Here is a 13,652-nt window from a genome sequence, read left to right as displayed (position 1 = left end):
ATATTTATATATATATACAACAACAGTAACCTCTCATACCAGCACCAATAGGGTTCATTGAGAAAAATGACGGGGGCCAGTGCTGGTGTCCTGGTCGGCTGCTGTCAAGACTAAACTAAATGGGCTGTTTGTGGCTTTGATGTGAAAGACTGAGTGGGGAGACAGGATCCAGGCACCATATCATAGAGAATTATGAAACATGAGCTTCTCTCTTTTATATGCTTCATGTTTTTATCACTAAATCAGTGTGAGAAAGTGTCTCCCACCCGCCTTTAGCCACGTTGTTTTCTAGCACTTAACCCTGACCAATGCGCTCTTTTAAACGCCTCTCCTTAAATTTCATTTAATTGTTTCTCACGTGTAGCTCTGCTTTAAAGTGCACAATCTAGAAAACACTAAACACTACAGGTGTCTGTGTTTGTGTCTGTGTCTGTGATTTTTTATCATTGTGTGCAGGAGCAGGCAGTTAACCGGCCTGACGATACACATTAAGACCCCCCACAACAACTGATGAACATGATGACAATCATACAATGTAAAGAACTTATTATAAATGTATAAGGACATTAATTAATTGTTGTTTTAAGTAGGAATTGAGAAGAATGAAAAGCAACCCATCAAGAAAACAAAATACACACTGCAAAAATGTAAAAAAAAATAAATAAATAAATTGTGCATCAATAGTCATACTCAATAATACCACCAAATATTCTGACACTATAACAATAACAAGCTCCATATCATGATATTGTGATATTATTTAAAGCAGTCTATTTTTTATATATATATATATATATATATATATATATATATATATATATATATATATATATGCACTAACTGCATTTTATGTTTGTTTTTAGATTTTCATGGTTTATTACATTATTTATTTTTTGTTTATTTTTGTAAACGTATACAAACAGTAATAAACAGTAGTATATTCTTGAGATTTATTTTAAAAATGTGCAAATATGTCAAGCATATTGTTATTACAAAAAAAATCCTTAAATCTTGTGGTATTAATTTAGGGCCGTATTGCCCAGCCCTCCACTATGCATCAATATTAGTCTTTTACAGTGCCCTCCATAATTATTACTTTTTTCTAAAATATAATACAAACAAAAAAAGAGAAACATCTAAGCTTTAATTCAAGTCTCTTTATTCTGTGGGGAAAAAAAATCACACATAAGAATAAATCTTTTAAATTAAATCATTTGTGCCACTATTATTGGATGTACTTTGTACATCCTCCTTTTACCAACAAAACAGCACTTAATCTTCTCCTATAACTCTTCATAAGATAGGAGAATACAAAAAGAGGGATCCTTGACCATATATCTTTGCACAACCTCTCTAAATCCTCCAGAGTCCTGGATCTTCTCCTATGCACTCTCCTCTTCAGCTCACCTCAGCTTTTTTTGTATGGGTTAAGGTCTGGGGACAGAGGTGGTCATGAGAGGAGCTTGATTTTGTGTCTTTTGAACCATTTTTGAGTAGATTTGGTTACATGTTTCAGGTCATTATCTTGTTGAAAGACCCAGTGACGACCCATCTTTAGCTTTCGGGAAGAAGCCACTAGATTCTGTTCTCTTCTCTTTCCCATGTTTAAAAGTGAGTGAGAGAAATAGGCCTCTGTGTAACGGCCTATTTATACCCCAGGGAAACAGGAAGTGATGAATTAATAATTAAAGGTTTCTAGATATTTTGATCCACTTTATAAACTGCAGTAGAAATGAGATAAATGGTAAAATGCATTTATTTCCAAGAAATTGTTAAGGGTACCAATAAATGTGGAACAGGTCATTTTATGAAATATAATTGTTTTTTTATTCACTTGAGTTGAAGGTTGCTTTTTTTCATTTTTTTCAGAGTGAGAGTATGCTTCTGCTATAAAAAATAAAATGTATTTTAAGGCTTTTAACACATTTTAACTAGGGTTGCTAATAATTGTGGAGGGCGCTGTATGTCTAAGTGAGTGTGGTTTGGGGGAACCGACTTGGGCTTCAGAGATGGTGGAGATTCAGTCACACAGCTAGGCATAGTCAAACAAAAATAAACGTACTGTGGTTCCTTCTTGCTTTGAGCTTATTTAAATAAACAGTCTGCGGAGTAATGACTTCACAATGAAAGTTAACAGACCCGATGATCATTGCACATTATTATTTTAGCAGAAAATCATGTATTTATGAATATACGAAGCAAATACTGGATAACAGTTCCATTAGTTCTGTCAGCCTCTGCAGGACTGTGCAGGCTAAAGCAGATTTAGGATAAACATTTTGATTGTGTTTTTTAGACATTTGTGTTCAGGACAAGAACAAAAATGATGACGCTTTTCGATTGGAGCAGAGTAAACTCCTGCAGGATCATTCTAAAAATGAAATGGTTCTATCAGAACATTGTTCAGTCTTTATTTAAAGAAGGAAAATCATTCTTCTTACAGATGGACCAATTTCTGTTTCAAATTCAATCACTGATGCAGATCAAGGGTGGGGCTAGATGCCACATTACCCCGACAAACTCTATAAATATATATATACAAAATATATATAACTGTTTAATTGATCATTTTTATACTATGTATTTATTGTAAATCAAGATTAAATATTATTTCCTTTTTGAATCAACCTTATTTACTTATTACACTGTGGCAGCACCAGTTATCACATAGAACTGCGCTGTGGAGCTCAGTGTGTTAAACAACTGAAAAGTGCTGTTTATCTAGCACTAGAAACTTTCCGGCTGTTTCTATTGTACATTTTCTGCTGATAAAATGTGGTCTGCAGAGTTTTTTTTTTTTTTATTGTTTTTTGTGGATAGCGCTGTTTGTTAGCTCGGCTCTGTTGTTTTGCTAATATTATGAACTTTATGGACAAAAAAAAAATTCTCTTACTTCCATAAGATGCGTTAGTCTTACACATTTTACAAATATGTGAGTTTGGGTCAAAATTTGGTAAGTGTACTGGGGGGGGGGGGGGGGGGGGGTTGTTTATGCAAACAATAGGGAGCTGTGGGAAACCACATTAAGTTTTTATTAACTATTGTTTGATATTCTTAGCCGGCACTCTCCTTGTGCACATATTCATGCATGTGTATTATGCAATGTGCTGGTTTGGCATGTAAGCCTATAATGTTTAGTGACCTGGCTGCATTTTGTGTGTGTGTGTGTGTGTTAGCCATGCTCAGTTAATCACCAGTTCAGTGAATCATTGCCCCCATTAACTCAAGTGAGGTTGTCTGCCCAGCTTCACAAGAAAATGCTCCTTGTTTTCCCACCAGGATGGATGTATGCCACACTACTGTACTGATGTATCATTATTCATATTTTAGCTTGTGTGTGCGCTAGCTTAAAGGTGACTCATTGTGTGACTCATGCATTTAACGCTACAGATCTCAGGTTTTATTGCAGATACACTAAATTGCAAAAAAATATTTTGCTCAACTGCATTGTGTTTAGTGAGGTAATGATTGGAAGAAGCTGCTCAGCCATGTAAACTCTCAAATTCCAGTCTGTCTATGTTCTCTCTACTGTTCTTGGTCTAATCTGAAGCTACATGAAGTTTGGAGATCTGTAGTGATTGACTCTATTTTACACTGACAGAACGAGTGTCTGTCGTTTCTTCCACTGTGTTATAATATCACTGACAGTTGGCTGTGGAATATTTCGTAGTGAGGAAATTTCACGAGTGGACTTGTTGCCCAGGTGCTGCATCTCGGAACCACGCTGAAGTTCACTGTGCTCCTGAGGGCAACCTGTTCTTTTACTAATGTACGTAGAAGCAGTTCAATGCATGCATATGAGAAAAATAGTATATTGTAAAAATATATTTAAAAATAAATGGAAAAATGATATATTGTTTAAAAAAGGGGTGGGGGGGGGGGTTGCAAACAGTTCATTGGTTAACAGCTTACAGCGGGTAGGTTGATGAGAAAAACAGAATTCCTGCTGGTTCAAATACTTATTTCATGCAATACAATTTTCATGCAAGAAAGTTAACTATTTAAAAATCATATAATGTGATTTTCTAGATTTTTTTTTACAGTTAAAGTGTACCTACGATAAATATTACAGGCCTCTCTATTTTTTGTAGTTGAAAAAACTTGCAAATCAGCAGAGTATTAAATTTTTTTTCCCACTGTATTTTATCTACATCAAAATCTTAAAATTTATGTAATGTAAATCAAATGTACACCAGAGCAGCAATAAGAACTGCAGACCTGATAGGGTTAAAGCGCTATACACACACCTGCTGTTAGTGAGAGCACATTGAGCTGTCTGGCTGAAGAATGTGTGTGTGGAAGCGCTCGGGGAGCTGAGTGTGCAGTTTGCAGAATCTCCGCTGTGTATTTCTACATTGTCGCGACGCGCTGCTCAGTGGAATCGCTGTGATTTATGATATTCTCTGAGGTCTCCAATGGCAACACCGTCCTCTTTTTCACCGCATCGCGTGTAAAACATGGGCCTGTCTCTTAATCTGGGAAAAGGAGGAGATGGGATGGGATTGGCTGGATCTGCTGTAAATCGCATTGTCCTTTCTGTCAGTACAACACATCATATTCAGTCACTGGCAGAGTGTTACAGGGTTGTGAGATTATAGGGTAAGTGCTCCTAAATCACTGCAAACAGACCATGCAACTCAATAATAGTGCTTTCAGTGAGCAGTGCTAGATGTGTTCACAGCGCCATTTGTTGCCTAATAAATAGATAAACATCTGCTTATTGTCATTGTGATTGAGGGAGAGTAAAGAAAGAAGAAATGTGTCATGGCTGTAGGGTTCAACCATATTCGTAGTTTTTGTTTTTAATAGATAGTTTTAAATACATTAATATTATTTACGTACTACATTATGTTTGCTTGAGATCTATTATTATTTTTGTGTGGGTTATGGCTGTAAAAGCAGTAATAATTCATTTTACATTACCTCTTTTTATTCTATTACCATTTGTAGGCATTTGTTATGTTAATATAGGAGTGTATGAAGGTTAATAGGTTGTAAGCATTGTTCTTTTATAAATAAAAAAGACATATACTACATATACATATACATTTCTATATTTAACTACCATATTAGGCCATCAGTGTATTCCCTCTACTCTGGAATATGATTGACAGAGTGCAACACATTTTTCATTGGTATTATAAAGCATTGCCTTGTGCACATCTTCTGCACGCTGTATTTTACTATGCATTATATGTATTTTACAGTAAACTATATAGGGAGTGAAAGTACCTTTGAGATTTTGAACAGCATTACAAATTTGCTGACACAATATCTAGTGCACTATTTCTGTAATAGGGTGATCGCAGCAATTGCTTATATCTGACATTTTTCCCCTGAGACCCACTTATTATTTTTGGTGGGCACATGTTTCAAGATCCGTCATAATTCATTTTTGCATGGCTTGCATGATTTTTCCACCTCTTTTTACCCAATTGAATTAAACGGACATTGCGTGTTAATGTGCCTCTGAGACTGGTATACAGCTGTAGAGGCCCCTGTTCAAATGACATATTTTGTTAATTTAAATGTAAATAACTTTTGTTCATTTAAATATAAATGAAAATACACACACATTGTATTTTACTCATTTTAGAGCACATTTTTGTTTATTTTCTAAATTTAACATTGGAAAAAAAAGAAACAGTCCCTCAAACAGCACCAAATCCTCACAGTCACCAGTCAGTACAGTTGCTGTCTGACATAACCCTATGTAAAAAAGATTATTTGCTGAAAATGTATAAAGATCTACAATATGGAGTCACATTCACAAATGCCACATAAGGCTTCTGTTTTTCATAGTGAATTTTTGTGTTAACCTTGTCCAGAAGTGGTGTCCACTTACTGTACTGGGTTTAAAGGCATCTGGATGAGAAACCTGTATTGTGGCCAGAGGAATCCATATTCCAGATCTTTTTGGAAGGAATAGGTTCCAGATCAAATACAAAGAAACATCTAGTTGTTAATCAGCAGCAAATCCTAATGCACCCAATCCACCATGGTATGGTGTTAGAATAGTACACATTTGTTATGCAGCATTAATGCAGAAAAGAACATAAAAATGTATTTATGCTGCCTTCAAGTTACCAGGTCATATCTTACACCCTGTGCAAGGTGTGTTGCGATGCACATTGCTGTCTTACACCCCAACAGCTGATGGGTTTGTGTTGACAACAGTCACCTGAAAAACTAAAAACTGTAGAATACCACAGAGCTAACCCAGCTAACTGAAGAACCACATAGCTAACCCAGCTTACTGAAGAACCACAGAGCTAACCCAGCTAGCTGAAGAACCACAGAGCTAACCCAGCTAACTGAAGAACCACAGAGCTAACCCAGCTAGCTGAAGAACCACAGAGCTAACCCAGCTAACTGAAGAACCACAGAGCTAACCCAGCTAACTGAAGAACCACAGAGCTAACCCAGCTAACTGAAGAACCACAGAGCTCTAACCCAGCTAGCTGAAGAACCACAGAGCTAACCTAGCTAACTGAAGAACCACAGAGCTAACCTAGCTAACTGAAGAACCACAGAGCTAGCCCAGCTAACTGAAGAACCACAGCGCTACCCCAGCTAACTGAAGAACCACAGAGCTAACCCAGCTAACTGAAGAACCACAGCGCTACCCCAGCTAGCTGAAGAACCACAGAGCTAACCCAGCTAACTGAAGAACCACAGCGCTACCCCAGCTAACTGAAGAACCACAGAGCTAACCCAGCTAACTGAAGAACCACAGTGCTAGCCCAGCTAACTGAAGAACCACAGCGCTACCCCAGCTAACTGAAGAACCACAGAGCTAACCCAGCTAACTGAAGAACCACAGTGCTACCCCAGCTAACTGAAGAACCACAGAGCTAACCCAGCTAACTGAAGAACCACATAGCTAACCCAGCTAACTGAAGAATCACAGCGCTAACCCAGCTAACTGAAGAACCACAGAGCTAACCCAGTTAACTGAAGAACCACAGAGCTAACCCAGCTAACTGAAGAACCACAGAGCTAACCCAGCTAACTGAAGAACCACAGAGCTAGCCCAGCTAACTGAAGAACCACAGCGCTAACCCAGCTAACTGAAGAACCACAGCGCTAACCCAGCTAACTGAAGAACCACAGAGCTCTAACCCAGCTAGCTGAAGAACCACAGAGCTAACCTAGCTAACTGAAGAACCACAGAGCTAACCCAGCTAACTAAAGAAAACCACAGAGCTAACCCAGCTAACTGAAGAACCACAGAGCTACCCCAGCTTACTAAAGAAAACCACAGAGCTAACACAGCTATCTGAAGAACCACAGAGCTAACCCAGCTAACTGAAGAACCACAGAGCTAACCCAGCTTACTAAAGAAAACCACAGAGCTAACACAGCTATCTGAAGAACCACAGAGCTAACCCAGCTAACTGAAGAATCACAGAGTCTAAAACACGTAACTTAAAAATGCTTAATGTAGGGTTTCTTTCCACTGAAGCCTGTTAAAAGGACGAATCTTAACGTGGCTTAATGTACTAAAACGACGAGCCACAAACACCAAACATCTTATTTTTTTCCACTGCATAATACGATAAATCAGAATCTATAAACAAATCACTGTAACCCACTGGATTCTGGATAGAGTAGCATGTAGAACAGTCAAACACGCTGCTATCACTGGTCTCAGCTACACTGGTAAAACGTGTTGCAGCGTTTAAAGCTGGTTCTTGGTAATTCTGTGCTGTTTGGTCAGAGTGGGCAGTTAGTTCATTAGTTAGATCAGCTGTATATTATATTCTGTAAACATACGGCCGGAGTTAGCTGTTGTTGCGCCAAAAAGAGTCCCCTCCCAATCTCTAAGCTAATGCTAAACAAAAAGCAGACATGTGCAGACTCGCTGTGTGACGTCAGCGTTTTCTGAAACCTCCGTTTTCCCCATCCACACGGCTCCGCTGGAGCGGAGTTTTCAAAAATCTCCACCTTGGAAGGCGTTTTCGTGGGGACAGAAGGCCAAAACGGAGAGAAAAACCTCTGTTTTAAAACAAAAAATATCTGGCTTCGTGTGGACGGGACCTTAGCTACAAACACTGCACAAACCCAACTTTTAAATCAACATCAAACAGAATAAAAACATGAAATTATATAACATTGCTGGTCCCATAAAAGAGCTGCTGTAGCACCTTCACAGCGTTTTCTCTGTAAAGAAGCACTGGACATATTAAAATAGCAGTTAAAATCTGGCAAATTCAGATCACACCTGGCTCTTAAAGGAAATGGCAAGTGACATGCTGATTGGTTTATTTCTTGTTACAGCCAAAACACACGATGATTAATTTAGAGAATTAGTACATGCCTTTTTCACGTATTGAGCCATGCAAGGTGTATTAGAAGCTGTCTGACCAGCGTGTGAGGCTATGTAAAGTTCCTTACAGAACTCTGTCCTTCATTTTAACTCCTAAATAAAGTTCCTATGCGACATATACTAAATATCCTGAGAGCATCACTACAGCACAGTGTGTAAATCTGTTTTCATTCTTCTGACCTTATTTATACAGAATGTAGGAGTGCTTTAGGGTTAGTAGTGGAGTAGCTACTTTTAAAAGTGTATTTTAGGTTCTAACTTTTAACATTTTTAAATGCTTTATTAGAAGTTTTTACTATCTCTCTCTCTTGATCTCTCTCTCTATCTTGCTCTCTCTCTATCTTGCTCTCTCTCGCTATCTCTCTCTCTATCTCGCTCTCTCTGTCTCTCTTTTGCTCTCTCTTTGTCTTGCTCTCTCTCTATCTTGCTCTCTCTGACTCTTGCTATCTCTCTCTCTATATCTCACTCTCTCTGTCTCTGTCTTGCTCTCTCTCTATCTTGCTCTCTCTCTATCTTGCTCTCTCTGTTTCTCGCTATCTCTCTCTCTATCTTGCTCACTCTCTATCGTGCTCTCTCTGTCTCTCGCTATCTCTCTCTATCTCGCTCTCTCACTATCTCACTCTGTCTCTCTTTTGCTCTCTGTTTCTCTCTCGCTCTCTCTCTCTCTCTCGCTCTCTATCTCACTCTCTCTCTCTCTCTCTCAAGTTTTTGTTGTTGTTAAAATTGTTATTGTCATCTGTTTTTTTGGCCTCAGAATATATATGATTATGTTCCCACAATAAGAAAAAACATAAATAAGTTGTTCACTGAATTTTATCAGATTTAATTTGGAATTTGGTATTAATATTCAGAAACGAGTCTGTGCTCTAATTAAGGACGTCTATGCATTTCTTTTTACAACAAGACAATGCAAATCCTCATGCTGCACACATTACAAAGCCATGGCTGTGAGAGACGATTGTCTCCAGTAGAGAATGTATGGGGGGCTGGATGATGAACGAGGTACTAATGCATGTTTACTTTCTTGCCCATGGACTTGATTTTGATGAGGCAGTTTGTGCAGTCTGTGCAGATAACTTATGACTGAGTTTGTTTACCTCCTCATGGTGGTGAAACTTTTTGAATGAAAGATTGTGATGCCTCTCTCTAATTTTCAGTTCCTTGTGATCCAGCATTTTGCTGCAGTTTTCTATAGTTATATAAATAAAGCAGTGCTTTACTGACTGACAGGATTGTCATTCATCTGCTGTTGATTGTCAGGTATGATTGACACTTCTCAGTCGTTAAATTTCCTATTATGTCTAAAACATAATAGAATCTTATAATGTCTTAAATAATACGTCAATAAATAAAGATAAAAACAAGCTATTTATCCACAAAAGCAAATTATCAGCACCTGTCATCAGTTTTGTTGTTAGCCAAAATAGCCTCACATTTTTTAAGATTTTCTTATATAACGTTTAAGGAGAAATTATTCATGTATTTTTTTTTTTTTTTGTTGCTAGGATTTAGGGCTGCAAAACATGAACATAGAAGGTGATCCTGCAGTGATAAGATAAGAAGCATACTCCTTAAGCATATCCAAAAAAAAAACTGAATCAAGTTTATTATTAAGTTTATTACTAACTAAGAACTAACTAATGTGGTATAATTTGTAATAATTTGCTTAATTTATTGACCTACAAAAACAGAAATAGTAATTATGTGTCATGTTTCTGCAGCAAACACAAATTTTAAACATAAAAGAAAGTGTTAGTGTTTCCTACTTGAAGCTGTAAAGGTAAAGCCTTCCATATGCATTCCAAAAATATTTAAACAAATGAAAGTGAGTAAATTAAGTCCTATCATTTGTTCAATGGTGTCTAAAATTTGCATACAACTAAAAGTTATTGAGCTTTATCCTCATTAACTGCCCTGTTATATTACCTGCGGATACACAGTACACTATTTTAGCGATCTAAACAATTTTAGCGATACAAACCTAATTAAGTCCAGGTTAATTAACTGTGCAATTAACTACATAATACTACATATACTACATAATACAGCCGATTCCTCTGCCGACTCCACCGTTTTCGTGCTGAAATAAGCACGAAAGTATCTTGGGATACTGTAGTCTGTGAAGGATACACCCGGTGCATCCTTCGTTTCCGAGGAAAAGAAGGCTGCATTCGTCGGCCGCATTCGAAGGAGTCTTCAAAATGGGACAGTCGCACCGTGGTGACGTAATTGGCCTTCAAATGAGTCCTTCGAAGGATACAGCCCCTGAATTGAGACACAGCTTGTGTTTCTTCGCCGCAACGATGCAACGATGAAAAGTACACTTTGCGAGGCACCAAAGGCACAAAAAGCATGTACTATTTCTTTTAATCAATCATGGGAGTGTTTTGGGTGTAACGTAAAATAAACCAATCAGTATGTCACTTACCATTCCCTTTAAGAGCCAGGTGCGCTCTTTGAGTGAACTGCTCACCCTAAAAGCGCTGTATTTGGAAATGCTAAGGGAGAAAGGAGGTGGGCTATTCTACAAACATTTGTACTCGTTATTATGTTTAGCTACACCCAGTCCATTTCACACTGGAGTTCTCCTTTAAAACCTGTTTACTGGATTAACTGCTATACTGCCCAGCAATTGTTTTTAGTATTCTTACTCAGGATTTGATTTTGTTTTCATCTTTACAGATAGGGAAGGACAGGCAGTTGAACTTTGACCCCTGCTGTGTGAGCTATTTCTCCAAGGGTGAGTACATAGTAATAGGCGGCTCTGATAAGCAAGCATCCCTCTACACTAAAGACGGAGTCCGGCTCGGGACCATTGGGGAACAGAACTCCTGGGTCTGGACCTGTCGGGTCAAACCAGACTCCAACTATGTGGTAAGACCCCTCCACCCGTTAAATATTACCAATGCCACTGGCAGAAGCATTCCCTCAAAACATGATAGATCTATCCTTATGCTTCATTCACTGTTGTTACGTTCCTTTGTTCTTTTCAAACATAGTTTTGCTAATTGTGGCCAAACAGATCTATTAATTAAATTAATCATTCCACAGCACTTCATCTGTCTTGTCTGGATGTTCTGTAGCCCACTGTAAAAGAACAGTACGATTTCTGACTCTTCTATGAAGATGCTTGTGCAAAATGGAACGGTGCACCACTCTCTTTTTATTTTCACCATCTTAGCCTAACATTTATGCATGTTCTTGAAGGTCTAACGGGAGTTTTGATTTTTCTTTTTATCAGCACATGAGCAGTTCACTCCAAAAGTTGTTTTGGTCTTACAGATTTTGACCTCCACAGTTCCCCTGAACTGCTATTTCTTTCCACACTGTAGAAATCTACTGTGCCATACTGTGCCTTTTCAGATCTTTAGACAGTTGACTAGATGTTTGATGAGTGTTTTTACAAAGTTTAAATTGCCATTGAGAAAGCATGACAGAGCTATTTTATAAAGCTTGATGCAGCTGCGTTAGGCCTGAGACCATGTCTTGGCTAACTTTGGCACAAAAAACTACACTGTTGATTTTTCTTTTGAATTCTTTTATGTTATGAAAGACCAGTTGTAGTAACTGTGTACAAAGATTGTCTGAAATATTGTGGGCTCTACGTTTTGATTAGCCAAAAAATGTGTTTACTATTCAGTTAAAGAACAATAAAGTAAATATGACCAAATTGACCAAGGATGCTCCGACTCCGATATAAGACTGTGTATATACATATATTATACTGTATATCCGGATCTTTTTAGAACATGTAAGTGAGAAAGAGAAAATGTGATGAAAAGACCAACGTGTAAATAGTGTTAATTTATGATATGTGAGAGTGGTGAACTGTGAATAATTTAAAGAGATGATGAGGTGGTGAAAATTGAGCCTGCTTCTAAATCCAGAAACATCTCACACCTGCATTTAGCATTCATGCGATGGTGATGATTTTAGTTGTTAAATTATGATTGGTTCAGTGTGTTTGGGTACAGCTATAACTGTATCACTGTCTGTTTACCAGATTTTTAATGTGGCTTGCTATTGAGCCGCTTTAATCACATAGTTCACTTACTGAAACAGTTTTAAGAGAGTAGAGTATAGATCAATATGACACACTATGATAGTAATTTTAAAGGTATGGCCTGCTTCTGAAAATTGCTTGTGCCCGTATGATTGCTGCTCGTGGCTGTATTGTTATTATTTTGTGGTCACGTTTCCCCCTCTCTCTGATGCTGTTGCAGGTGGTGGGTTGTCAGGATGGCACTATAGCTTTCTTTCAGTTGATCTTCAGCACAGTGCATGGCCTTTATAAAGACCGCTACGCCTACAGAGACAGCATGACCGATGTCATCGTCCAGCACCTCATCACCGAGCAGAAAGGTACTCTCATAAATCTTCTCAATACACCTCAACAGTGTAAACAGCCAGTCCCACCTAATCAAGCACATGATATCTGTTCTGAATGTAATCTTAAGGCTCTTTCACACAAAAACGCACAGTTGTGAATACACCTCATTTCCAGACCACCACACCCTTCAGCGTGGATATATTCTTAAGCATCTTTGCAACTTAAACAATGCCTGTGGAAGGTGTGAAAATAGAATGTTGGTGGGGTGTAAGATAACAATGAGCATCTCAACACACCTTGGGCAGGGTATAGGATGGGGCCCAATATATAAGTGTGTAAGGGCTGGTGGCCAACCGAGGCGTCCTCCGGGGCATCGGAGGGCGCGCCAGACCAGCGCCGAGGGTTAATTAGGCTAATTACCAACACCTGCTATCAACACCTTAAAAGCAATGCCAACCAGCCACTCGGCGCTGGATCTTTGATGCTATCAGAGCGAATCTATGCCGGTTTCTCGAGTGAGCCTCGGCTCTTTCTTTTCCTCCCTGCTCTATCTACGGCAACAGCCGGTTTCCTGCCTTTCCCTTTGGAGAGAGCATTGTTCAGCATCGCTGGCGTGCCTCTCCCACCAAAGTATTTTCTTCTGTCCCTTTTTCTTTCGAGTTTGGTGTGGCTGTGTAGAGCAGTGAGCTCCACCGTTCTCCTCTCGAGTCTGTGTGTGTGTGTGTGTGTAGCAGCGACAGCGCGCTGAAGTGGCCGCCCTCTTTGTTTGGCTCCTCGGGTTCCCCCTTCCTCCCCCCTGGTGGAACCGCAGTTCCCCCACAAGCACCAATTGTCCTACCTTTGTTTTAGTTGGGAAGTTGTTCCTTTTATCTCCCCGAAAATAAGGGGCAGCCTCGCTTCCCAGGCGATCCTCGGTTTCTCCCTCACTCGCGCTCGGCGCCATTTTGTGTTTGCCCGCCCGTTTTCGGGTTTGTTTTGTTTTACGCCCGTTTC

The 13,652-nt window shown here is 38.9% G+C and overlaps 1 protein-coding gene across 2 annotated transcripts in view; it reads left to right on the top strand.

Annotated features, from left to right (window-relative positions):
• ift122 (intraflagellar transport 122 homolog (Chlamydomonas)) overlaps window positions 1-13,652 on the top strand; it is a 59,157-nt gene that overhangs the window by 13,942 nt on the left and 31,563 nt on the right. For both annotated transcript variants that reach the window (XM_022670752.2, XM_022670751.2), the window contains 2 exons: window positions 11,012-11,203; window positions 12,553-12,691. In XM_022670752.2, the coding sequence (XP_022526473.2) occupies window positions 11,012-11,203; window positions 12,553-12,691 (331 nt within the window). The remainder of the gene's footprint in view (window positions 1-11,011; window positions 11,204-12,552; window positions 12,692-13,652) is intronic.

Source organism: Astyanax mexicanus, chromosome 12 (genome assembly GCF_023375975.1).
Source record: "Astyanax mexicanus isolate ESR-SI-001 chromosome 12, AstMex3_surface, whole genome shotgun sequence".
Taxonomy (NCBI): domain Eukaryota; kingdom Metazoa; phylum Chordata; class Actinopteri; order Characiformes; family Acestrorhamphidae; genus Astyanax; species Astyanax mexicanus.
The sequence above is the reverse complement of the archived record's forward strand: the minus strand, read 5'-3'. Positions and strand labels throughout refer to the sequence as shown.